The following is a 27,430-nucleotide window of genomic DNA, read 5'->3' as shown; positions in this document are numbered from 1 at the left end:
TAAATTCTACCAAACTCTCATCTAGAAATAAAATAAACTGATTCTCTTAGCAAAAGTGCATTAAAAGTGCATTTTCTCCACAGTCTAAGGAACACAAGGTTCTATTAGCTCTTTGTCAATCTATAATAGTAAGTAAAAAATGCTAATTCATTTGCATTTCTCTAATTCTAAATAAGGGCATCTCTTCGAATGTTTATAAGCCTTTCTTTTGTTTTTCCATGAACTGTTTTAGTTGTTCACTACAGAAAAAAACTATTTAAAAACAAAGCAAGTTTACCAGTGGAGAAAGGATAGCCACTCCATGAAAGCGAATAAGTGAGATACTTTCAGACTGAGTAGGGAGAAAGCTCTCTGTGGATAGTGATGCTTCTTGTATTCTGGCAAGACTTTTTTCACAGAACTTCTCATACTCCTCCATCTTCCCACAGTCACACTACAAGAGAGAAAAATGTTATTTTTAATGTACTGGGAAAAACAGATCTTATTTGGCAGATTTTGCAGAGCATGAGAGAGTCCCTATAATTCACAATTCCTATAACTGGTCCTCCCAGAATTGTCTTACTAATCAGGAGCTAATTCTTGGGTATGGTAATTCACCTCAAGAACCTGTCCAATTAAGATGTCCTTGATATATTAAATATTTCTGAATATTATTGCATGTAAATCAATCTTTAAATGGGATTAATTTAGCTAAGAATTCATAACCTTCTTAAAGAAAACTAAGTTCTGTACACCTTTACTAACTTCAGATTGTAAAATAGGATATTATATTTTCTTTAACAGGACTTATCTACACAAGAAAAACTATATCATACAAAGGTAGAAACACTGTAGTAAAAAAGCCTACTTAAATCAAAGAATATTTACTTTTAAAAATTTTCTACTTTGAAGTTCAAAGATTACTTTTTTTTTTTTTTTTTTTTTTAAAGAGATAGGGTCTCACTATGTTGCCCAAATTGGATTCCAGTGACTATTCACAGGTTCGATCACAGTGCACTATAGTCTCAAACTCCCAGACTCAAGCAATCCTCCTGCCTCAATTTGCCTATCTTAACACTATACTTGGACTCCATGGGCACCAGTCAACTCAGTCAGAGGTAAAAAACAGAAAATCGATTGGCTCTGATATTAATTATATTTTATTGTTGAAAATTGGAACCATCACCAAACTACTTAAAACAATCCCAGTAATTTCACAGTTTCTGGGAAATTGTGATTATGAAAATACAAGGTAACCAGCAGGGATTAGGCATCATATTCATTCATTTAGCAAACATTAAATATTGATTGCTTATTTGCACAGCATTATGTGTGGCACTGTTTCCTTTAAATAAATAAGGGAAAATAAAAAGACATTATCAGAATCATAACCAGCAAGGGTATGAATAATACAATAATGTTCCTTTATGTCTTCATTTTAAAAGAATTGGTTTCTTAACAAAAAAAAGAGAGGGCAGGGAAATTCAATTCATGATGTGGGATATGCAAAGATGAAATAGGATATGTCCTTGGTAGGCCTCAAAGTACTTAAAAATTCAGTACACCAAAGTATCAGGGACAAATTACAGTGCAATGAGAAATGGGAAAAAAAATAGTCAAAATTACAATCAGGTTATTTAAAAATAAGATATAATGCTATTTTTGACTAAATAGTTTAATCATAGTTTAAGAACAAAATTTCTTCCTACTATTCAGTTGTAATTATTTGTGTTCAATCTATGCAAAGTAGGAATCTAATGACGAACAAATGGTTCTCTACAGTGTGAGTGAGACTATTTTACAAGCTTTTATTTATTTTAAAAAAGCAAAAGTTAAAACAATACAACGCCTTAAGGCATAGCCTTTTTTTAGTCTAGGTTTCAACTCACATTATTTCTTAACAACCCCATTTCTGCTCAAATATTTTATTTTTTTAATACATGCCATGCATTCAGCAATACACAGAATGTAAATAGATTATACAAATAAAGTAATATATCTTCTATGGATACTCAAGCAAAGCATTAAATTCAAATTTAGAAGTGAGGGAAGGTATTAAGGAAATCTAATACTTTTATGGCCATAGTTTTATTTTTCTTTCAACATCATAGAGATATGCCTCATTGTTTCAGAAAGTTAATCACATCCCTTAAATAGTACATGTATGTCCTACATCTTGCAGATGTATATAGTACTATATTATTATTACAGCACAACACAGCATATGACAATACATTACTCATTCAAATACGAGTGCTAATATGGAGATTATACAAATTACTAGATGATCCTTAGAGCATGACTGGATCCTTCTTATCCTTTAGTCTCAGCTTGGATATCCCCTCCTCAGAGAAGGCGTCCCTGATGACCCCATCTAAATTAACTCTGCCTCGATCACACTATCACATTACCCTGCTGTTTCCCAATTTTCATAGCACTTACCACTATCTGAAATTATCGCGTTTATTTCCTTGATTTTTGTCTGTCTTCCTCCACCAAAATGTAAGCGCCATAAGTACAGGTACCTTTTCAGTCTTGTTCACTGAATCCCCATTATACAGAACAGTATCAGCACACAGCAGGCACTTGATAAAAGTATTGAATAAACGAATAAGAATAATAATAAGCTCAAACAATAATGTAAACCAGAAGAAAAAAAGAAGGCAGACTATAGACCAAAGCTAGCAAGGAAGAATGGAATTTAGAGAATGGAAATTTCACCATGGCTCTATTCCCAGAGAAACTCGTACCTCTTAAACTGCAAAGGTAACCATTTAAGAAGTGAGCAGTCCATATCCCATGATTAAGCAAGAGGACACTATGCCTTTCACACTACAATTACCACTGTCAGCAAGGTTTTATTTTAAGGGAGCCTTGACTACGAGGCTACCCCAACCACAAATCTATTACCCTATACCTTGCCATCAGACATCACTGGTCCACTTCCAGTAATAATTTGTCAGCTACAGCAGGTTCAGATACGCCCTGTCTTCTCCATTTATACCATAGAGAACCACTGACCCTTGTCCAAATGAGCCTCTTTGCAAACCCCACAGACTCATGGTCCTATCTGCTCCTTACCTGTGCTCTGCCAGACATGTCACTGAAAGGAGTGGTAAAAGTAACACAGAACAGATCCTGCTTTTTTTTTTTTTTTTTTTTTCAGAACCTAGCGTTTCTTTGCCCATCAGTTCCCCCAAAGACGCAAACTTCTTTGCGTAGAAGCGGTAAAGGGGAAGATTTCTTATTCAGATGCATACTAGCTGCAAGTTCTTGGCAAGCCAGTTACCATCTCCACACCTGTTTCCTCCTCTGTAAAAGAGGGATGATCAGGGTATCCGTCTCAAAGGAATCTTGTAAGAATTCAATGAGCTAATGCATGTAGGGCAATTAGCATAGTGCAGAACACGCAGAAAGCGACAAATAATGGGGACTGCTTTTCTTATTAAGAGGATAATGATGATGACGATTTTTAGCAGTAGGGTATGAATTCCTGGAGGGCAGCGACAGTGCTTGGTTCCCCGTAGGATTCTAATGAAATTGAAAAATATAGAAAAGGGGACAACGGCTTCCTCATTTCCCTGTCTCTAGACCTCTCCCCGTCAAATCAATCTCGAGATGGCTGCCATTTGCCTAAACTGGGGGTAGGGAGCTTGGATCGTAACCAGAATAGAATCAAAGGGTGGGAATCATCTAGCAGCTCCAGGGGCAATCAGTTACTTTATTATCCTCAAGCTTATGGTCAGAGTGGCAAAGGCGAAGTAAGCAGCGTTCCTAGGGCCTTGGTTGTGGTAACCGGGGCTCATAAACGGCCAATGCACACCCCGGGGAAGCCTCTCTCTCCAGCACCGTGGGAGGGAGAAGAAAAACGGCCCCCAAAATTTGATCACCACGATGGTGTTCTCCGGCTCTGGCCCTAGTTTTATTTCCCAGGAAAAAGCCCCTGCCCTCTCCCCAGCGCCCCATGCCCACCTCCTCCAGCTCCTCCGATTTAAGGCTCCAAACCGAGGGCCCTCCAGGCGGGGCCGGCATCGGAGCATCACCTCAGCGCCCGGTGCTGGCTGCCCCCGGGGTCCCGCCTCCCTACAGCCGGCGCCTTTCCAGGCGGGGCTCGAGGCCCGGGAGCCCAACAGAGCCCGCCCTCAACTCCTCAGGGCGCCAATTTCGCCTCGCCAGACCACTTCTCAGCCCGGACCCGCCGAGGCTCGAGCCCCCTCCTCATGCACACACCTGATCCCCCACGGCCCCTTCAGGTCCTCTCTCCTCGCCACGGGCCTTGTCAGGAAGCGAATGGCTCAAATGGTACTGACAGAGCGCAGCTCGGTCCGCCGCCGCCTTCTCCTCCTCCTCCCCGCCATATTACAGCTCTCAAGCGGCAACGCGGGCTCCTGGCAACCGCCGCCGCGGCCACCCCGACTCCACCTCTCAGGGCCGGCACTTCCGGTGGTTGCTTCCAGGGCTGTTAAAACCGTTGGGCCACCAGAACACTACAATCCCCGAGGTGCATTGCGCGCCCGCGATGGAGGACGTAATGCTTACGGACAGCACGCTGCACGCCGGGAAACGTAGTCTTCAATGCAAGCTACAGTCTAGACTGTATTAATAAATGTACTTATTTAGTATAATAGGACCACCCCTCAGGGTCTGAAGCCCCCTGAAGTGTTCCTTGAGGATGCCATTTTTTTCTTATGTGTATAAAGATAACCCCTTTCTATGTAGCCGTTATAAAACATGTAACATTCACCAAAATATTTTCTTGTAGATAAAAACGCTGAACCCACCCGGGGTGATGGCTTACGCCTATAATTCCAACATTTTGGAAGCCGAGGCGGGAGGATCGCTTGAGCCCAGGAGTTCGAGATCAGCCTGGGCAGCAAAGGGAGACGGCGGCATCTCTACAAAAATTTTAAAAATTAGCCGGGTGGGGTGGCGCTAGCCTGTGGTCCCAGCTACTTGGGAGGCTGAGGTCGGAAGATGGCTTGAGCCCAGGAGGTCGAAGCTTCAGTGAGCCGGGATTGTACCACTGCATTCCAACCTGGGCGATAGAGTGAGACTGTCTGGAAAAATAAAAAATAAAAAAGGCTGAATCCTAGTTGCCAACTGGAAGGCTTAAGACATTTATCCCCTTTTGCAAATCAGTGGGAAAATGCACTAAAGGAAAAAAGGTAACGGAAAAATCCCTGAATCTTTTTGGAAAGTTCTCTACATAAAAATGTTACCAGCCTTCCAAAATATGTCCAGGGGTCCCTTTTCATTGCCTAACTCGGCTTTACAGTCTATCTCTCTTATCCTCCTTCCAGTGCCTGTTTTTGCATATGTTAAATGGTGGTTTAAAAGTGCCTATCACAAGGGTAGTTGTGAGGCACAGTTGAGGTAACTCTTGCACAGCCCCTGGTACAAAAGCCCTTAGCAGAAGTAAGATTAGGGGGAGGAGGAGTGAAAATGTCACAAGTCACTAGGGAGGCCTTTATGTCAGTCCCCATCCTGCCATTAACTGCTTAATTCACCTATCCTCAGTTTCCTCATCTATGAAATAAGGGAATCCTTAAAACCCCTTCCAGTTTTATAATCCGATTGTGCCTTCTTTGCTAGGCTCTTCCAGTCCCCCAGAATCAGGAAAATTAAGTCGATTGAAATCAGTCTCCTGAGATAATAACTGTTAGGCTGTATTGAGAATGAGATAAGCAAGTGTTTGCTCACCAAGTATCTAGGACATGGTAAGTGCTCTGTAAACGTTAGGTGTACTTGCTAACACTTTTATTTCCACCCACGAGAATGTGAGTCCCGTAAGAGCAAAAACCCTGTAGGTCCTGTTCAACTGTGTCCGGAGCACCTGGACCGGTATTTGGTACATCTTGAACTGAACTGAACTGAACTGAACGGAATTGAATTGAATTGAACTGATAGTCTAAGCATCCTGCCTCTCCAAGTTCCCTGGACTTCAGTTTCCTCAAGGGCACATAAAGGAGTCACTAAAATCCCTCCCAGTCCTACAGCTTTAGGACGGTTCTTAGCCCTCCTTTTCTCGCCTAGGAGTCTGAAAGCCCAGGTTGAAATTCAGACCCCAGAAAACCCTAAGCCACTTTGGGTTTGGAATGTGAGCCTAGGGTCTAGGGTCTGGGGCCTGGGGCTGGGGCCTGGGCCCGCCCCCGTTGCCAGGGAGCGGCTCCGCCTACTAGCGCTGCGAATCCCGATCCCTGATTGGCTAGGCAGCCGACTGCCTCTCTGGATGTGTCCGCTGCCGCCATTGTGCGGCGCTGGTCCCCTCAGAGGGTGCCCGCTGCTGCCGGTGCCTTGGACCCTCCCCCTCGCTTCTCGCTCTCCTGCCCCGGGAGCCCGGCGGGTCCGGGACTCCAGTCCGTGCCGGTGCGGGCGCCGGCATGTGGCTGTGGGAGGACCAGGGCGGCCTCTTGGGCCCTTTCTCCTTCCTGCTGCTGGTGCTGCTGCTGGTGACGCGAAGCCCGGTCAATGCCTGCCTCCTCACCGGCAGCCTCTTCGTTCTGCTGCGCGTCTTCAGCTTTGAGCCGGTGCCCTCTTGCAGGGTCCTGCAGGTGCTCAAGCCCCGGGACCGCATTTCTGCCATCGCCCACCGCGGCGGCAGCCACGACGCGCCCGAGAACACGCTGGCGGCCATTCGGCAGGTGAGACACCCACGCCTCGCGCCCCTCGGTCCTCCCGAGAGCTCGGACTTCTACTTTTCCTTCCCAGGGTTCCCCGATCTACTCAAGACGACCTTCCCACTTCCTCATTCGTCCACAAGGCACACTCCCGGCCCTTGATCCCTCCCACTGTCTAGGGATCTCCCGACTTCAGGTTTTATATTTACAGACGACAGCAGATATGTATATCGTTTCTGTGGGACTGACGTTGAGATTACATCCAGGAACAAGGTCAAAAGTGTCCCTGGTTTACAGAGTGTACATCGGAGTGGGGGAGGCAAGCCTTAAACAAGTAAACACGTAAATGAGATAACTTTAAGAGAGTGAAAGGTGCAATGAAGAAATCGGGGGAACTCGAGGGGAGGAGTTACGCTATTTTATTTAGATGGAGTAGTCCAGAGAAATCGTCTCCGAAGAAGCAACATTTGAACAGAAACCGGAGTTATAAGGAGCCAGGCAGACGCAGAAGGTCCTGAGATGGGAATAATATAGAGGTGTTCAGGTAACAGAAGAGGCAGTGTGTGGCCGGACTTCAAGGAACAGAACAAAGACTGGTGTGTGAATGAAGTAGGAAATGGGTCAGGTCAAATAGGGTCATGGTCAGTAATTGAGGTTAGTCTAAATAGCTCACCCTTCACAGGACATACCTTTGCTTGTCGTCTGAGTCACGTGAGTCATTTCCTTATCACCTTTTCCCCAGACACACACATTGGCACTCGCACAAGCCTGGCAGCTGGACTCATAACAATTTTTGCCCTCTCTTTTTCATAAGGCACTCCTGAAACTTTTGGTACCTCCCAGCTCTTGGCATTCTCCTGGCTTCATAATAATGACAGCTTACAGAGAGGGCTTTTCAGTGGATTAGGTGCTTTTGCATCTGTGTAAATGTATCTGATTCTCTTCTTTTTTTTTTTTTTTTCTCTCTCCTTCCTTCTTTTTTTTTTTTTTTTTTTTTTTTTTTTTTTTTGTGGACAGAGTTTCACTCTTTTACCCAGGCTGAAGTGCAGTGGTGCAATCTCCGTGCACTGCAACCTCTGCCTTCCGTGTTCAAGCGAGTCTCGTGCCTCAGCCTCCCGAGTAGCTGGGATTACAGGCGCCCACCACCACGCCCAGCTAATTTTTATATTTTTAGTAGAGACGGGGTTCTGCTATGTTGACCAGACTGGTCTCAAACTCCTGGCCTCAAAGTGATCCTCCCGCCTCAACCTCCTAAGGTGCTACGATTACAGACATGAGCCATCACACCTGGCCTCCCTCATTTCCTTTTTTTCGTTTTTTTTTTTTTAAACGGAGTCTCACTGTCGCCCAGGCTGGAGTGCATTGGCATGACCTCGGCTCACTGCAACCTCCGTATACCAGGTTCAAGTGATTCTCCTGCCTCAGCCTCCCAAGTAGCTGGGATTACAGGTGCCTGCCACCACACCCAGCTAATTTTTGTTATTTTTAGTAGAGGGAGGGTTTCACTATGTTGGCCAGGCTGGTCTCAAATTCCTGACTTTCAGTGATCCGCCCGTCTTGGTCTCCCAAAGTGCTGGGATTACAGGCATGAGCCACCGTGCCCGGCTCCAGATTTATACTTTTTAAAAATTAATTAATTTATTTATTTAAATTTATGGGGTTTTTTTTTGGTTTTGGTTTTTTTGTTTGTTTTTTGAGATGGAGTTTCACTCTTGTTGCCCAGGGTGGAGTTCAATGGCGCGATCTGTGCTCACTGTAACCTCTGCCTCCGGGGTTCAAGTGGTTCTCCTGCCTCAGCCTCTCGAGTAACTGGGATTACAGACATGTGCCACCATGCCCAGCTAATTTTGTATTTTTTTAGTAGAGACAGGGTTTTGCCATGTTGTTCAGGCTAGTCTTGAACTCTCAACCTCAGGTGATCCGCCCGCCTCAGCCTCCCAAAGTGCTGGGATTACAGATGTAAGCCACCGTGCCCGGCCAAGATTTATACTTTTAAAGCTGCACTCTGGCCCGTGTGGAGAATGTACTGTGGGTGTAATTTCATTCCTTTGCCATTGTTTATAATAGTGTATCTGTTTTTGGAATACACTCAATTCACATTTATCAAGTTTTTCCTTGTATATGTCATTTATAATCTACCAGAAATTCTAGCACTGTCAGAAATGTATGTATGTATATATACATTCGACTTTACCAATACTTTTATTTATTTATTTATTTATTTATTTATTTTTGAGACAAGGTCTCTCTCTGTCACCCAGGTTTGAGTGCAGTGGGGCAATCTCAGCTCACTGCAACTTCCACCTCCCAGGCTGAAGCGATTGTTGTGCCTCAGGCTCCTGAGTAGCTAAGATTACAGGTGTGCTCCTCCACGCCCGGCTAATTTTTGTTTCTTTTTTTAGTAGAGATGGCGTTTTGCCATGTTGGCAAGGCTGGTCTCGAACTCCTGACCTCAAGTGATCCACTTGCTTCAGCCTCCCAAAGTGCTGGGATTACAGGCATGAGCCACTGCCTGACCGACTTTACCAGTACTTCTATGTCATTCCAGTAACTGAGATAGAAAGATGAACCCCTGGTTCTAGTTCACATATTAGTATATATAAGAGATATTGCAAGTTCAGTTCCAGACCTGAGTAAATAGTCAATAAAGCAAATATTGTAATAAAGGGAGTCACAAATTTTTTGGTTTCTCAGTGCATATAAAAGTTATGTTTATACTATATTGTAATGTATTAAGTATGTGTGTATGTATAGATATGCACATATACACACATATATATGTTTTCATCCATGGTTCCTTTCTCATAACTCTCAGCCCTTGCTACAGTCTTTTGTTAGGCATCCTAGGCCTTAGGAGCAGGCCTCAGGAAACAGAATCTCTCTGACCTTCTCCTGCCCTCCTTTCACCTGCCCCAAGGCAGGACTGGAATCTTTCCCTGTCTTTCAAATTGTGAGTCTTAAGACCCCCCTCAGAGAGGGACCCCACCCTATACCCTGGGGGAAGGAATGCTGACATCATGAAGCTTCCATAAAAACCTAAGAGGAATTAAAAAAATAAAAACTAAAATAAACCTAAGAGGACTTGAACCCAATTGATTAGAAGTTCCAGAGGCCCCAGCTTGCTATTTGTGTCTGGAGGAGGTTGGGATGCAGTCTTGGGGACCAAGCCCTCGACCTGTGATCTGACACTGTCTCCAGGTATGTAGTGTCAAAATCGAGTTGGAGGATACTCAGCTGGTGTCCACTACTTATTGGTGGAGAAAAAATCCCACATTTTTGGTCACAGAAGTCGGGGTTGATTGTTGTGATGTGAGAGCAGAGGGAAAATGTGGTGTGTTTTTCCAAAATAGTTGTACATCTGTATCACATGGGAAAAGCAAGATTTAAATAAGGCAGAAAAATCTCCACCCATAAAGGACATTATTGATAAATTTGACTATATTACCTTTAAAGATGTGTTTAAAAGGACATAATAAATAACAATGGCTATTGAAATCTTAACTATTCACTAGCACAGTTTTCTATGTTAAGTAAAAACCTATAAGGGAGTGACATGAGAATGATACACACACCAACTTTAAGATGGTAATTTCCTCTGGAGAGGAAAGGAAGAGAATGAAAGGGAGAATTTCAGCTGTATCTGTAGTGTTGATAGTAAAACCGAAGTGGATAAGAGTGCAACTTCTGCTGCATCCTAGCTTGTGCATCCCTGGACAAGTTTCCTACTCTTTCTTTGTCTCAATTTTCTCATCTGTTAATTGAAAATAGCAATAGTACCTACTTCAGGGTTGTGAGGATTAAAAGAGTTAATACATTTAAAGCACTTAGAAGAGTGCTTGGCAAATAGAAAAGGCTCTATAAATAATAGCTTTCTTTTTCTTTTTCTTTTTAGGGCAGAAAGAGATTGAGGAAATTAGGTCAAAACATTCACATATGTTAAATCTTTTTTACTGTATATGTTTCCAGTAGACCATGACTTAGAATATTTTTTTAAAAATTAAAAATCTTGATCATGGCTGGGCACAGTGGCTCACACCTGTAATCCCAGCACTTTGGGAGGCTGAGGCAGGAGGATTGCTTGATCTCAGGAGTTCAAGACCAGCAGGGGCAACATGGTAAAACCCCCATCTCTAAAAAAAATCCAAAAATTAGCTGGATGTAGTGGCACATGCCGGTAGTCCCAGCTACTTGGGAGGCTGAGGTGGGAGGATGGCTTAAGCCTAGGAGGCAGAGGTTTCAGTGAGCTGAGATCATGCCATTGCACTCTGACCTGGGCAACAGAGCCAGATCCTGTCTCAAAAATATATATGTATATAGATAGATCATAATGAGCTTTTCACATCTTTATTGTGATGAGGAAGCCAAGGAAGCAAACATTAGATAGTGTGTCTCCAGAGGAGCATGGCTCATGTAATTTAAGTGTCAAATTCTCTTTTTAGATAAATTCTCATCTACCTCATCAAGCTTACCAACTTACTGGCCAACAGCCAGTGCTGCTTACATAAACAAAATGTGGTATGTCCTAGAAGCAGGCGTGGTGTCTTTGTGGTAGAGTGTGGAATTAAACCAACAAAAACCTGACTCATTTATGCCAAAGTAGTGAAATATTTGACTCATCAACAACCACAGGGTGATCATCAGAACTGCTGTACAACAAAGAGTATAGGTAAACAGTGGAATTGTCTGTATTCGTAAGCCATTGATGAACCATATAGTTAAAGCATCCAGATAAAACGCAAGTTCCTGAAGTCTCCCAGTCTTCCAATGTGAAGTAAGAAGAGTGGGGAAATTAAAGTTTTTAAGGAATCCATCAGTTAGGAGTTGAGGTAAGGTTATATACACAGAAAACAGAAACAGGTCAGGATTGCTGTTTGGTGGGGGAAGTGGAAGGAAAATGAATCATTAAGGACAGCTGTCTTAGCCAGCCCTGCTGGTCTTTTGGGTGGTTAGATGCAAAAAGATGTTTGTGGCCAGTTAACAGCAATATTGTTGATGTTTTTGTTAAGGCAGCTAAGAATGGAGCAACAGGCGTGGAGTTGGACATTGAGTTTACTTCTGACGGGATTCCTGTCTTAATGCACGATAACACAGTAGATAGGACGACCGATGGGACTGGTCGATTGTGTGATTTGACGTTTGAACAAATTAGGAAGCTGAATCCTGCAGCAAACCACAGACTCAGGTAAGTAGTTTATTGTCACTTAAACAGATCTTTTAGCTTTTATTGGAAATGACAGATAGACACTGGTGCCTTCTAATTACATCTGCCCCAGGAGAATTGTCTTGTTTTGTTTTGAACTGTATATAGGTCTCCTAAGTAACGAGCAAGTGCCAGGAACAACAGAAATTCGGCATTATGTTTTTAGTCTTTCCCACTGAGGCTAAATTTGGCTTCAGAATCATTCTCAAGATAATACTCTGTCTAGTCACTATAGAATCATGAGGCTGAAAGCCATTGCTTGGCAATCTTCTTGCCTTCAGGTGTACCAAGAAGCAAATTATACATTCATTAAAAGCTTCAAGTAATACTATAATATTACATTTTAACTTAACCCTTTTAATTCTTCTGATCCTCATAACAAACTTCTGAGGAATCACAGAATTGTAGGAATAGAGAGTATCCTAGAAATCATCTAGAATAGCACTTTGCAGTAGAACTTTCTGCAATGATGGAAATGTTTTATATCTGCACTGTCTAATATGGTGGGTACCTGTGACTACTGAGCACTTGATATGTGGCTAGTGACACGAGGAAGTGAATTTTTAATTTAAATGTAAATTTAAACTGAAATAGCCATATGTGGCTACCATATAGGATACTGTAGATCTAGATCAATCTTGCCTTTAGAGATAATCCCAGAAAAGTTAAATTATTTACTCAAGGGCAAATAACTAGTTCATAAAGAAGCCAAGACTAGAATCTATCCCAAGTTTTAGTCCAAATCATGCTGTTTTTAGCTGTCCCCCAGTGTCTTTCAACCCTGTAAGAGCGAAAGTTCTTTCAGTGTCTAATTTAATTCTTTCCTGGTAGAGTGTAAACGTAGCTTCCAAAGTATATATACCAGAGCTAATCTTACAAGATGTTCCACAAAAACAGGTTCAAATAAGATCAGATAGTGTACTCTGAATACTTCTGTTGTGGATAAACAGTCCACGTCAGCTGATTCTTACTTGTAAATTAGCTTTTCTCAAACTTACATGACCACAGAACCTACATCCTCTTCCCCACTTACAGCTGTAAACACCCTTGAAATTGGTATGCTGAGTAATATACGGTACTTTGGAATGCGGTTATTTAAATCCCTCTCTGCTTGTCATCTTTGCAATACTGAAAAGTGTGTGCTCACTGGTTATTCATGTAGTATCAATTATCCAGACAATGATCGATTCTCTTTGAATATTAAGTATTTGACCCAACAATTAAGTTATACTTTTTCCTAAAAGATGATTCAGACCTATTTTCCTAGGATCTGAAAAACATCAGCCAGCCAAAGGAAATCATAATGTAGGCAGGAAAGAATATTGGTAACACTTGAGAATTATGAGTCCAGGTTGCTAGAATTGCTCTTGACTGTCATCAGATATTTTATTGCTCTGCTTATGCAAGGGAAAGAGTGGTTTTAATATTATAATGACATTGCAGCTAATAAAATGTCGGGTTCAAAGTTAACACTTAAAGCAAAAATGTTTAGGGTCATCATTACCCTTAAAAATCCTTTAAGGGAGCACTGAGTCCATTTCTCTGGAATTTGTGCATCCTAGGAAAAAAGAAATTGTAATGTTCAAAAAATCCCTTAAGAAGACACCATAGCAAAGGCAACATATCTTTAACACCAATATCTTTAACACAACCAGTCTTTGCTCTGCTATTGGAACAGAGTGTGTTTTCTGTGATTGAACACTAAATGAAGTAATTGGCTTGTGTTTACGGATCATGTTGTGGGAAAAAAATAGATATTTTCTCTAGAATTATGCTCAGTGTGATGAGATGCTTGTCCTAAGAGGAGGGTAAGGAGGAAACTAAGATCAGCCAAACGAACAACAAATTCAGGTCTCCCATCTTTCACTCTCAGGGAATAGAAATTGATGAGAATGGCTGGGGTAATTGCCTGTAATGTTTAAATTATCCTTATTTTTTTTTTTTTTTTTTTTTTTGGAGGTGGAGTTTCACTCTTGTTGTCCAGGCTGGAGTACAATGGCACGAACTTGGCTCACTGCAATCTCCACCTCCTGGGTTTAGGCAATTCTCCTGCCTCAGCCTCCGGAGTAGCTGGGATTACAGGCATGTGCCACCACACCCAGCTAATTTTTGCATTTTTAGTAGAGACAGGGTTTCACCATGTTAGCCAGGCTGGTCTTGAACTCCTGGCCTCAGGTGATCTGCCTGCCTCGGCTTCCCAAAGTGCTGAAATTACAGGCATGAGCCCACTATACCTGGCCTATCCTTACCCTTTTTTTAAAGCATGATCTTACAGTGGAAATAATGCAGTTGAGTTAGCATTAAGTTAGATCATAATTTTATTATAAAACAAGAACTAATTTCTTTTGTATCAAGCACTTAGCCTTCATTTTCTTTATCAGAAAATTATGTCTTAGAAACTATTATTTATTTTAAACAGTTGCACTTAAATAAATACACAATACAGTTAACAGATTTATGTATTCCTAGGAATTTCTCCTGCATAGGGTTCTATTAGGGAAATTACAATCTGAAAATTAAGTCTCTGAGTTTTCCAAAGGTGGCATATACTCTGCCCTTTCGGGAGTAGGGTTATTAATAATGTTATTAATTCAATGGAAATTCACTGATTTCTTTAAAAGTAAATAATTTTTGTTGTTGCTCGTCTGTGGTCAAGAATATCTGTATTTGAACACATGGAGGTTCCTGAATGATGGAGCACCCAGAAAGGGCATGGAAGCTCTGTGCCCCTTTCCCCATACCTCATCACCCTGCACATGTCTTCATCTGTATCCTGTGTAACATCCTCTATAATAAACCTGTAAACATGTTTATTTGAGTTCCACAAGCTACTCTAACAAATTAATTGAACCCAAGGAGGAGGAGGTGGGAACCCCAATTTATAGCTAGTGTCAGAAGCACAGAATCACCAGAAAAGGAAAACAAAACAAAACAAAAAAGAGAAAAATAACATCCATTATACAATGTAAGAAACCAAAGACCATCAATCTCTAATGTCTGTGCTCAGGTATCTGTGTGCTTCAATTCTTCTCATCTACGAGTCTTGGGTTTTCAATGCTCACTTGTCACCAGGATATGAATTAAAAATGTCTTGGGCACCACCATGTGATCCAGTTGTCTTAAGCTTTCTAAAAGTGCTTGTGCAAGCCATTTACTTATTGCTTCTTATACCATTACAGCCCAATCTACTTGTGGTTAAAAGCAACCATAGCATGTTTGAAAGTTTCATGCAATAAAAGGAAAGTTTATTATTGCATTTAGTCTGTACTTACTGGATACTTTCAGTTTTCTCAGTCCCAAGTACAGCAAACTCTGGATAATATGATTAAATACTTCTTCCATGATTCTTTCGACCTTCATATCAATTTCGCTAAATATGGAATGATTGACTAGCTAGAGCAATCAGGAAAGAGAAAGAAATAAAAGGCATCCAAATTGGAAAAAGAGGAAGTCAGATTGTCCCTCTTTGCAGACAACATGATTTTGTATGTAGAAAAACCTAAAGACTTCACCAAAAAACTGTTAGAACTGATCAACAAATTTAGTAAAATTGCAGGATATAAAATCAATGTACAAAAATCAGTAGCATATCTATATGTAAATAATGAACTAGCTGTAAAAAAAATCAAGAAAGCAATCCCATTTACATAGCTACCAAAAAAAAGTAAAATACCTAGGAATAAATATAACCAAAGAGGTGAAAGAGCTCTACAAGGAAAACTACAAAACACTGATGAGAGAAATTAAAGAGGACACAAACAAATGGAATGACATCCCATGCTCATGGATCAGAAGAATTAATATTCCTAAAGTGACCATTCTACTCAAAATAATTTACAATTCAGTGCAATCCCTATCAAAATATCAAAGACATTCTTCAGAGAAATAGAAAAGCCACAATCCTAAAATTCATATGGAACCATAAAGAAGCCCAAATAGCTAAAGCAATACGGAGCAAAAAGGACAGAGCTGGACATATCATACTACCTCACTTCAAGATATACTACAAAGCCACAGTAACCAAAACAGCATGGTATTGGTATAAAAACTGACACACAGACACACGCACACACACAAAATAGATACATAGATCAATGGAATACAATAAAGAACCAAGAAATAAATCCATATATTTATAGCCAACTGATTCTCCATGAAGGCACCAAGAACATAAAGTGGGGAAAGGACACTCTCTTCAATAACTGGTACTGGGTAAACTGGATATCCATATGCAGGATATTGAAACTAGACCCTTCTCACTATATTTAGAAAATCATCACAAAATGGATTAAAAGTTTAAATTTAAGACCAGAAACTATAAAACTACTAGAAGAAAACATAGGGGAAATGCTCTGGGACATTGGTCTAGGCAAAGATTTTATGACTAAGACCTCAAAAGCATAGGCAACAAAAACAGGCAAATGCGACTATATTAAACTAAAAAGCTTCTGTACAACAAAGGAAACAATCAACAGTGAAAAGACAGCCTGTTGAATAGGAGAAAATATTTGCAAACTGTTCAACAGACAAGTAACTAATATCCAGAATATACAAGGAACTCAACAGCAAAAACAATAATAATCTCATTAAAAACATCTATTCAAATCCTAATTTGAATAGACATTTTTCAAAAGAGGACACACAAATGGCCAATAGGCATATGAAAAAACACCACAAATTATTAGGGAAATGCAAATCCAAACCACAATGAAATACCATCTTATCTAGTTAGAACGGCCATTATTTAAAAGATTTTTAAAATAACAGATGCTGGCGAGGATACAGAGCAAAGGGAACTCTTATATTCTGTTGGTGAGAATGTAAATTAGTACAGCCATTATGGAAAACAGTATGGAGGTTTCTCAAAAAACTAAAAATATAGAACTATCATGCAATCCAGTAATCCCACTAGTTGGTATCTATCCAAAGGAAAGGAAACTAGTGTATCAAAGGCATACTTGCACCCCCATGTTTATTACAACACTATTCACAATAGCCAAGATACGGAATCAACCTAAGTGTTCATCAGTGAATGAATGGATAAAGAAATTGTGGTAAGTATACTCAATGGAATACTTTGTAGCCATAAAAAAGGATAATATCCTGTCATTTGCAGCAACATGGATGGAACTGAAGGTATTATGTTAAATGAAATAAGATAAGCCAGGCACAGAAAAGCAAATATTACATGTTGTCACTCATATATGGGAGCTAAAAAAGTTGATCTCATGGAGGTAGAGAGAAGAATGATAGTTACCAGAGCCTGGGAAGGGTATGGGGTTGGGGGAAGAGGAGAATGAAGAGAATTTGGTTAATGAGTACAAACATACAGTTAGATAGAAGGCATAAATTCTCATGTTCAGTAACATAGTAGGGTGATTATAGTTAACAATCTGTTGTATATTTCAAAAGAGCTAGGAGATTCAGATGTTCCTAACACAAAGAAATGATAAATATTTGGGGTGATGGACATCCTAAATACCCTGATTTTATCATTATACATTGTGTGCATATCACAGAAATATGTCTAAGTGTATAGCAATAAAAATGTGGAAAAAATAATATCTATACTTTGGATCAAATTATTACAGTAGGACAGACGCGGTGGCTCACACCTGTAATCCTAGCACTTTGGGAGGCCAAGGCAGGTAGATGACTTGACGTCAGGAATTCAAGACCAGCCTGGCCAACATGGTGAAACCCCGTCTCTACTAAAAATACAAAAAATTAGCCAGGCGTGGTGTCACACTCCTGTAGTCCTAGCTACTTGGGAGGCTGGGGCGGGAGAATCGCTTGAACCCGGGAGTTGGTGGTTCTAGTGAGCTGAGATTGCACCTTTGCACTCCAGCCTGGGCAACAGAGCAAGACTCCATCTCAAAACAAAACAAAACAGAACAAAAAAACTTACAGTAAATTATCCTTGGACTTTACTATGGTCAAAGAAAAAATGTTGGAGAAAATACTCTTTCCTTTTGATTGGGAGACATTTGCAAAATGTTTGTTACAATAGAGGTTATCACTTCCTCTTTTTTCCTACAATGTATTTTCTCTTCTCTTACAGGAATGATTTCCCTGATGAAAAGATCCCTACCCTGAGGGAAGCCGTTGCAGAGTGCCTAAACCATAACCTCACAATCTTCTTTGATGTCAAAGGCCATGCAAACAAGGTACAGTTTAAACCATGGACTTCAGTTTGTTAAAAAGGAATCTTATTTCATTGATAGTCATTTCTGAAATTACATATATTTTGTTATTTATTCTTTTTAAAACTTAGTTTTATAAATTATATTTGTTGAATGGAAGTGTACAATGCAGGAATCTACATCATTTAAGAAAACAGTAAATTATGGAACTTTTTAACCTTTTATGGAACCTTTACAAAACTTCTGATATTCAATAACCAGCACAAAATGGAAGTTTCTATTATTTACATAAAGCATTTACAAAAGATATTAAGTAAACAGTGAAAAGCACTTCTAGAAAAAACCACCCAAGTAACCTCATAAAAAGGAATTCCGGAGTTGTATACAAGACCAATTTTATCTAGCTTAAAAGTTAAGGGCCTTATATGGACAACTATGGACTGCATTTAAAGAGAATTCCTATATTAAAAGCTAATAGTTAACAGAACATATATGTTTTACATAGATTTATCCCTTTGTATAATTTATATCCCTTATGTATAGTTTTGTTATTCATTGATTTTAGCAGCTATACTTTTATCAGAAAATCATTTATTTTCTTCAAATGTGTTTGACATTCCTAGATAAAATTTGGCTTAAATTTTAGAGCCTGCACTTTTACTCATAAGAACATATTATTACAATGAAAATCAGTGGGAAGATATGATTCTGATTACATTTGTTCTCTTATAACCAGCTTTTCAAGTGCAAGTACTTTTTTCCCCATTTGGGCAACTTGAGTATTTTTCCCCTAGCAATATTAATAATCAGTAATGGCCATCTACTGGTTGAAAATTCTGATGATGCCATTTTTTTTAAAATTAATCCCATATCATTAGAACCAGTTGTTAAAACCCAAAATGGGCCGGGTGCGGTGGCTCATGCCTGTAATCCCAGCACTTTGGGAGGCCGAAGCGGGTGGATCACCTGAGGTCAGGAGTTTGAGACCAGCCTGGCCAATATGGTGAAACCCCGTCTCCACTAAAAATACAAAAATTAGTTGGACGTGGTGGCGGGCACCTGTGATCCCAGCTACTCTGGAGGCTGAGGCAGGAGAATCGCTTGAACCGGGGAGGCAGAGGTTGCAGTGAGCCAAGATTGTGCTAGTAGTCCTCCAGCCTGGGTGACAGCAAGACTACGTCTCAAAAAAAAAAAAAAAAAAACCTGAAATGTGGAGCCTAAGTATACACTCTAATTTTATTACAGTTAACTCCTATTTTTGAAGAAAGAAGAGAATGATAACTAATTTATTATTCTGGTAAACTGATAGTTGTATACCACTAGGTTTCTAATCGGTCTGCATTAGAATCACCTGGAATACCTATTTTAAAATACAAATTTACTGGGCCATTCTCCCTAGGGAAGAGATTCTGAAAATATCTAGGGTAGGCTCAAGGAGCGTGTATTTTTAATGAGCACTTCAGGTACTCATTGTCGATGTTGCAGCCCCATTTGGGAATGCTGATAGGTCCTACATTTCACCCACGGTATACTGACTTTCATGCTTATTCTCTTAGGTTTTTTTTTGTTGTTGTTTTTTTCTGGGACAGAGTCTCACTCTGTTGCCCAGGCTGGAGTGCATTGGTGCGATCTTGGCTCACTGCAACCTCTGCCTCCGGGGTTCAAGCAATTCTCCTGCCTCAACCTCCCAAGCAGCTGGGATTAGAGGCGTGTGCCATCACACCCGGCTAATTTTTGTATATTTAGTAGAGATGGGGTTTTGCCATGTTGGCCAGGCTGGTCTCAAATTCCTGGCCTCAAGTGATCCGCCTGCCTTGGCCTCCCAAAGTGCTTGGATTACAGGTGTGAGCCACCATGCCTGGCTTCTCTTAGAATACTTTTTAAAAAGAAGTAGACATTTTTTTAAAAATCTAGCTATTTGAGTTTTCTCGATGGGTGCTCATGGGTGTTCAGCCAAGACTGGGTAGAACATAGTGACCTAATTCACCAAGATGGTAGTAGAGAGGGACAAGTGTAGGCAACAGAGTGGAGCTAGTAGAGCATGGTGGCCAAAATCATGGGCTTGGGAGTCCAACAGACCTTGACTGAGCTCTTACTACAGGGTAACCTTAATTTTGATGAGCTTCAGTTTCTTCATGGGTAAAATGGGAATACTAAAAGCAGTTACCACATAGAGTTGTTGTGAGAATTAAATAATGTAAATGTGAAGAGTTTACAGCGCATGTCTTTGTTCAAACAGCAAAAACAAAACAAAACAGCGTTCTATAGCTCACCTTCAGTTGCATTAGTGAAGAGGAGGCATGACTTGGAAAATTTGTGTTCTTTTTTATTTTGGTGGGGGAATGCATTTTGCTCATCATATTTGGTTAGGGGTATGTTTGACATCCCAAAAATTAGCAGTGTTTCACAAATTATGCAGCAGCAGCATTGCATGCCACATGGCTGGTGACTTTCTTGTTGTTAGCTGCTATTGATGTCACTTCACTAGGGGTTACCAAATAATACTTAAATTCTATCATGTCTTCTTCATTTTGTAGCTAGAGTACTATAAAAAGAAACTTCTATTCACCTTGGGAAGAATTGGGAGCCTCTTAACTCTTCCCAGTCCCTCCTACCCCTGCCCCATTGCTTCTGCCTCCATATTGGTGATGAGTGATGCGTCCTCTCAGTCCCCTGGACTGAGAAATCTACCCTCTGTAGTTCCCAGACTGGCTGGCTCATGTTTCATTTGGAAAAGGCACAGGGAGAGCTTTGGGTATGAAAGGACTTCTCATAGTGGATAAACTAGGGTATAAGGCAAGGAAAATTTTGCCTCTGGCCTCATCTGGCCTACAGCTTACCACACTTTTCAAAAGTATGACAAAAAGGATGAGGCCCTCAGAGGGAGTAAAGCAGCAGTACCCCACCTTCTTCCTTGTTTGCTGCTGGTGTGAGTTTAAAATGCATCCCAGTGGACAGTAGACTCTGCCAATACTTTTAGCACCTCCATTTCTAGTAACCTTCTGTTTTATTCCATAGGGTTATACTTAATATATGATAGTTATTGGCTGGGGCTGTCACATTTTAATCAATTTTAAATATATGAATCTCTCTATTTTACAGGCTACTGAGGCTCTAAAGAAAATGTATATGGAATTTCCTCAACTGTACAATAATAGTGTGGTCTGTTCTTTCTTGCCAGAAGTTATCTATAAGGTAATATTCAGGATTTTTCTTATCATATTAGGTGAGCTAGTGTAGATAATTGCACTGGGCTGCATAAGCACAGGATAGATGCCTATTAAATTGAATGGCATCAAGGTCACAGTTGAGAAGCTCATCTTTTAAATTAATAAGAGAAATTCCAAAAGGGGAATGTACTCATACCCTTTATAGAATGCCATTCCTCTTTTGCCCCTTCTTTTATGTTATTTATAGGCTCACTCAGATTACTGTGGTAAAATTCTCAGAACAGAAAAGAATTATGTAGCCCCCACTTCTCACCAACTAATAGCAGAACATACCTTCATAAAATAAATTCTTAATTATGGAGAATCTAAAACATGCATAAAATAGAGTAGTACAGTGCACCCCCCCTCCACCATAACTGTTATCCAGCTCATTTTACCCATAACCCCATTGATCTTCCCCAGTGTTATTTTGAAGCAAATGTTATTCTATCCATAAAACTGCATTAAGAATCTTTAAAAAGTGATGCCATTTTATTTTATTTTGTTTATTTTTAAAGACGGTTCTCCCTCAGTTTCCCAGGCTGGAGTGCAGTGGTGTGATCATGGCTTACTGCACTCTTGACCTCCCAGGTTCAAATGATCCTCCTGCCTCAGCCTTCCAAGTAGCTGGAACCACAGGCGCATGTTACCACGCCCAGCTAATTTTTTATTTTTATTTTTATTTTTTGTAGAGACAGGGTCTCTCTGTATTACCCAGGCAGTTCTCCAACTCCTAAGCTCAAGCAATCCTTCCACCTCAGCCTCCCAAAGTACTGGGATTACAGGCATGAGCCACCGTAACCAACCTAGTGATGCCTTTTTTTTTTTTTTTTTTGAGACGGAGTCTCGCTCTGCCGCCCAGGCTGGAGTGCAGTGGCCGGATCTCAGCTCACTGCAAGCTCCGCCTCCCGGGTTCACGCCATTCTCCTGCCTCAGCCTCCTGAGTAGTTGGGACTACAGGCACCCGCCACCGCGCCCGGCTAGTTTTTTGTATTTTTTAGTAGAGACGGGGTTTCACCGTGTTAGCCAGGATGGTCTCGATCTCCTGACCTCGTGATCCGCCCGTCTCGGCCTCCCAAAGTGCTGGGATTACAGGCTTGAGCCACCGCGCCCGGCCGTGATGCCTTTTTAAAAACATAGCCACAATGTCATTGTCCCATCTAAAAATTATTAGCAATAAATTCTTCATATCATCAAATATCCAGTCAGTGTATAAATTTTGACTTGTCCCAGAAATGTCATAAATGGTTTTTTGGTTTTCATAAATTGCTCATTTGAATAGGAACCAAATAAGATCTGCGTGTTACAATCGTAAATCTTCTTTTGTTTGTTTTTGAGACGGAGTCCTGCTCTGTCGCCCAGTGGTATGATCTCAGCTCATCACAACCTCTGCCTCCTGGGTTCAAGCAATTCTCTTGCCTCAGCCTCCCGAGTAGCTGGGATTACAAGCACACACCACCATGCCTGGCTAATTTTTTTGTATTTTAGTAGACACGGGGTTTCACCATGTTGGCCTGGCTGATCTCCAGCTCCTGACCTCAGGTGATCTGCCCGCCTCAGCCTCCCAAAGTGATTATAGGTGTGAGCCACCATGCCCTGCCAGCAACTGTAAATCTTAAAACTTGCAGGTTCTGTCTCTCTCTTTGTTTTTTTTTGGGGGGGTGAGGGGGGCAGTCCTTGTTTTGTATTTACTAAAGAAACCAGATTATTGTTTTGTAGAGTTTACCCAAGTCCAGATTTTGCTGATTATGCCATGATATGGTTTAATACTTTTCTCTCTTTATTTTCTATAAACTGGTAGTGAGAGCTGGAAGCTTGCCTTGATGAGGTTAGGATTGGTTATTCTTGGCAAGATAACTCTAGAGATGAGGGTGTTTTTCTGTCAGGAGGCACTTGACATCTGGTTGACTCCTGTTGTGGTTAGCTGCTGTTGATGCTCATTGGCCAGATCTGTCCATTTTCTAGGGAGCTACAAAATGTTGATATTTTAATTCTATTACATCTTGCATTAGCTGAAATAGATCTATAAAAAGAAACTTTTCCTCTTTTACTATTTAGTTACCGAAGAGGCAGAATAAATGCTTAATCTTGCCTATTATTTACCAGTTTCCAAAATAATGAGTTGGTTCCGTAGCATTCTTTACCAGTGACCAACAGAGCATACATTGAAAATTTTTAGTGAGGATAGAGCCTATCAATAGAAGCTATCATGGAGATGAATAGGGTCATGGGGCTTGCAGACATTTGGAACAGTGTTTCCCAAACTTCCTTGACCACAGAGTCCTTTAAAACGCGTAAGACATTCCCCAAAAGGAGCACAAGAGCAGAGACTGAAGGAACTCCATCCACATCTCTCCATTTCTCTGTCGCCCTCTCCCATTATCTCATCACAATCCCTTCTCTCCCTTACCACCTCACTTCCCCATTCCCCTCCTCACCCCTACAACTCTTTTCAGCCATTTGCTCTGGAAAGGGCCCAAACTAACCAGCCCATCTTGAACTGACCTTGGTTCCATCCTCACTGAGTTCTAAATAATTATCTCTGGCCAAGATTTAAGTCGATATCCAATTAAAAGTTTATTCTCGTGACTTTGTTAAAATTTGATCCTGAGGTTGTAATTTTTCCATTTTAAAGATAGGATTGCAGTTTTTAAGGATTGTGGAAAAAAAAGTTCTCATATGTACTGCATATTAATGCTTTACATCCATCACATTATTTTCTCAAAGGGTTTATGATTGAGAACTTACTTCGTAGATACCGGGGCAGGGTACCAACCATGACCACCTCATCTGATTGAGCACATTGGCTAAATCTAAACTAATAAGTATTCAACTTTATATATGATCATTATTTTACTTCCCCAAATTCCTTTTCAGATGAGACAAACAGATCGGAATGTAATAACAGCATTAACTCACAGACCTTGGAGCCTTAGCCATACAGGAGATGGGAAACCACGCTATGATACTTTCTGGAAACATTTCATATTTGTGATGATGGACATTTTGCTCGATTGGAGCATGCATAATATCTTGTGGTACCTGTGTGGAATTTCAGCTTTCCTCATGCAAAAGGATTTTGTATCCCCGTAAGTTGTAAGGTTTTTTATTTTACCCAGACACGTCCTGAATGCTCTTATTTGAAAGGAAGGATTAACAGAGTAGACACCCTGAATTGGTTCTGACCTGCAAAGCTTATTACCATGCCTCTAAATTGGATTGCCAGTTTCACTTCTTAGGTGGGAAGAATTCAGGCATATTTCACTGTTTTCAGACCAAGTTGATCACATATTTTTGGGTTTTTAGTGTATTTTGAAGAAAAAAAGTGAACCTGTGAAACTCTGCTGAGAAAGGGATTTTATTTCTATGAGTGGTTTTTTTGAAAGCCAACACAGGATCCTGGGCAGAACCACAGTGAGGACATCCTGTGGGCATCAACCTCCTGCCTACCATCTTACGTTATAGGCACTCCTCCATCTCTCCCCATAAAATTTCCGTTTCCTAACCTGCTAGCGATCTCGGAATAATTTCTTTGGCAGTTCTAGATCTGTATAGTTCAGCTGATTAGAGTTTAAGTCTAGTATCATTTCAGACGTGCATGATTCAGTTCAATAAATACTTGGTAAGTGCCTACACTATTGCAAGGTTCCATATGGAGAAGCTGAAGATGCAGTGAAGAATCAAAGCCATGATCTCTGTCTTTGTGATGTTTACAGCCAAGTCGGAGAGAGAGAGATGCTAATCAAATAAAAATCCAATCAATACAAAGTTAAAACTAAGATACAGGCTATGTCAGAGAGAACTGTGTGCACAGACTGTAATCTGATCTGGTCATCCAGATCCCCAAGGAAGTGACAGTTAAGCTAAGATCTGAAGGGTGAGTGGGAATTGGGAGGAATCCAGATGAGAGAGAAAAATGTATGTAATGTGCTCTGACAGGGAGGAGCATAGTTCTTTCTAGGAATTGAAAGAAAATTCATATTCTTTCAATTAATTTAAAATGAATCAGCACAGAAAAGAAAGGGGGAGTGTGATGTGAGATGAAGCCAAGGAGACAGGTCGGGGCCAGGTCAGGCACCCCTTCAGTGGCTGTGCCAAGGACAGTTCAGTAGTGAGCTACTGAAATGTTTTAAGCTGGAACAGTGCAGAAAGGTTCATGGCATCCTGGGTTTTGGACCAGTCCCTCTGGTCACAGTGCAGAGGCCAGGTAGGGGGCATCCTCTGGGTACTACTGGTATGCAGTGAACACCATACTTAGTGGCCATTATAGATTCCTGAGACAGCTGCTTATTATTCTAACAGGATTGGTTTTCCTCTTTCCCCAGGGCCTACTTGAAGAAGTGGTCAGCTAAAGGAATCCAGGTTGTTGGTTGGACTGTTAATACCTTTGATGAAAAGAGTTACTACGAATCCCATCTTGGTTCCAGCTATATCACTGACAGCATGGTGGAAGACTGCGAACCTCACTTCTAGACTTTTACCCTGGGATGAAACGGGTTCAGAAACTGCCAGGGGCCTCATACAGGGATATCAAAATACCCTTTGTGCTAGCCCAGGCCCTGGGGAATCAGGTGACTCACACAGATGCAATAGTTGGTCATTGCATTTTTACCTGAACCAAAGCAAAACCCAGTGTTGCCACCATGCACCATAGAATGCCAGAGTTCAACACTGTTGCTCTTGAAAATCTAGGTCTGAAAAAATGCACAATAGCCCCTGCCCTGCCCTAGCTGAGGCACACAGGGAGACCCAGTGAGGATAAGCACAGATTGAATTGTACAATTTGCAGATGCAGATGTAAATGCATGGGACATGCATGATAACTCAGAGTTGACATTTTAAAACTTGCCACAGTTATTTCAAATATTTGTATTTAGCTATGTTAACATGTACTGTAGACATCAAACTTGTGGCCACACTAATAAAATCATTAAAAGGAGCACTAAAGGAAAACTCTGTGCCAAGCATCATATCCTGAGGCGTACGGAATTTGGGGAAGCCACTGTGCAATCCAGTGAGGCTTCAATGTGCAAGAACCAAAATGGTAGGGAGGTCTTGAAGCCAATGAGGGATTTACAGCGTCTTGAATGGAGAGCTGCAAACCACCAGGGGGAAGAGTTGCACTTTTCCAGGCTTTTTAGGAAGCTCTGCAACAGTTGTGATTATAGATAGGCAATTAGAACTGGAAGAAACTTCCAAGAACATCTAGGTTTGTCCTCATTTTGCAAATGAGGAAACTAAACTCTGTGGAAGGGAAGGGGTTGCCTCAAAAGTCACAGTTTAGCTGGGCACAGTGGCTCATGCTGATAATCCCAGCAACTCAGAAAGCTGAGGCAAGATGATTACTTGAGGCCAGACTGTGCAATGTAGCAAGACCCCATCTCTAAAAAAATTAGCCAGGCATGGTGGTGCATGCCTGTAGTCCCAGCTACTCAGGAGGTTGAGGTGGGAGGATCACTTGAGCCCAGAAGTTCAAGGCTGCAATGAGCCATGATTACACCACGGCACTACAACCTTGGTGACACAGTGAGAACCTGACTCTTAAAAAAAAAAAAAAAAAGATAACTAGAACTTCTTGTTTACAGTTAACCAGAAACTATACAAGTGGTTTAACATGCATTATCTTACTCAATCCATACAAAAGTCTTAGGGAGGTGTTAGCACTCTTTCTACTGATGAAGAACTGAGGTACTTCATAAAACCACTTACCCAAGGTGTCTTGAGTCTGTTACAGTTGGCATTCAAATCCAGGTCAGTCTGCCGCCAGAGCCACTACCCTTACTCCTCACTGAATCTGCCTTTATATTGTTGAGCCCATGATCCCAATTCTGCTCTTTCCAATTTGAACTTCCAGGGATTTTACTGTGAACTTGGTAGCAACATTAAAATGAAGTTGAATTTTTTGTTAATGGCAACGCCGTGTGTCTCCTCTAGCTTACCCCCTCTCACCTTTCAACCCCATCTGTGGCCTTTGTCTAGGCCCACAGCTTAGCCATGGCTTCCCTCCTGCATCCCTGCCATGGGTTGCCGGCCTCACACTTACAGCAGCCGAACAGTGATTTTAGAAGGCCACCAGTCCCCACAGCTACATGACAATGAGAAGCAAACTTTTTTGTGACAGATTGTATTGGCATAGGCATGATAGATGGGGCTTGGTACGTTTTGAATCAGCATTTGCAAAAAAAATTGTCTTGAATTTTAAAATGAACAACAAAGATAGGTTCATTGAGTGGAACAAATGTCTAAACTGCATGTACTTCCGTGCCATGTTATGCCTAGAGT

General features: G+C 41.0%; 2 protein-coding genes across 11 annotated transcripts in view; one reads left to right on the top strand and one right to left on the bottom strand.

Annotated features, from left to right (window-relative positions):
• LOC105484971 (centriolar coiled-coil protein 110) overlaps positions 1-4,388 on the bottom strand; it is a 29,213-nt gene extending 24,825 nt beyond the window's left edge. For 3 of the 8 annotated variants that reach the window (XM_011747076.3, XM_011747080.2, XM_011747081.2), the window contains exons 1-3: positions 4,210-4,388; positions 2,422-2,564; positions 278-433 (exon numbers count right to left, since the gene is read on the bottom strand). In XM_011747076.3, coding sequence (XP_011745378.2) covers positions 278-418 — 141 coding nt within the window. In that variant the 5' untranslated portion in view covers positions 419-433; positions 2,422-2,564; positions 4,210-4,388. The remainder of the gene's footprint in view (positions 1-277; positions 434-2,421; positions 2,565-4,209) is intronic. The other 5 variants (XM_011747078.3, XM_024793849.2, XM_011747077.3 and 2 more) reach the window with 3 other exon arrangements.
• Positions 4,389-6,211: 1,823 nt separating this feature from the next.
• LOC105484970 (glycerophosphodiester phosphodiesterase 1) lies at positions 6,212-26,713 on the top strand. 3 transcript variants are annotated; one of them, XM_011747074.2, is made up of 6 exons: positions 6,214-6,620; positions 11,603-11,778; positions 17,858-17,963; positions 21,042-21,134; positions 24,026-24,237; positions 25,474-26,713. In XM_011747074.2, exons 1-6 carry the CDS (start codon positions 6,360-6,362, stop codon positions 25,619-25,621), a joined length of 996 nt encoding a protein of 331 aa, XP_011745376.1. In that variant the 5' UTR covers positions 6,214-6,359; the 3' UTR covers positions 25,622-26,713. The 3 variants fall into 3 exon arrangements, with proteins under 3 accessions (XP_011745377.1, XP_011745376.1, XP_024649619.1); XM_024793851.2 differs by having other exon boundaries at positions 6,220-6,620; positions 11,607-11,778; XM_011747075.3 differs by lacking the exon at positions 21,042-21,134 and having other exon boundaries at positions 6,212-6,620.
• The last annotated feature ends 717 nt before the right edge of the window (positions 26,714-27,430 follow it).

Source organism: Macaca nemestrina, chromosome 18, assembly GCF_043159975.1.
Source record: "Macaca nemestrina isolate mMacNem1 chromosome 18, mMacNem.hap1, whole genome shotgun sequence".
Classification (NCBI taxonomy): Eukaryota; Metazoa; Chordata; class Mammalia; order Primates; family Cercopithecidae; genus Macaca; species Macaca nemestrina.
The sequence above is the reverse complement of the archived record's forward strand: the minus strand, read 5'-3'. Positions and strand labels throughout refer to the sequence as shown.

Coding starts and splice junctions, on each gene's coding strand:
- LOC105484970 (XM_011747074.2), top strand. CDS start 6,360: ATGTGGCTGTGGGAGGACCAGGGCGGCCTCTTGGGCCCTTTCTCCTTC. Junction 6,621..11,602: donor CGCTGGCGGCCATTCGGCAG/GTGAGACACCCA, acceptor GTTTTTGTTAAG/GCAGCTAAGAATGGAGCAAC. Junction 17,964..21,041: donor TCAAAGGCCATGCAAACAAG/GTACAGTTTAAA, acceptor TCTATTTTACAG/GCTACTGAGGCTCTAAAGAA.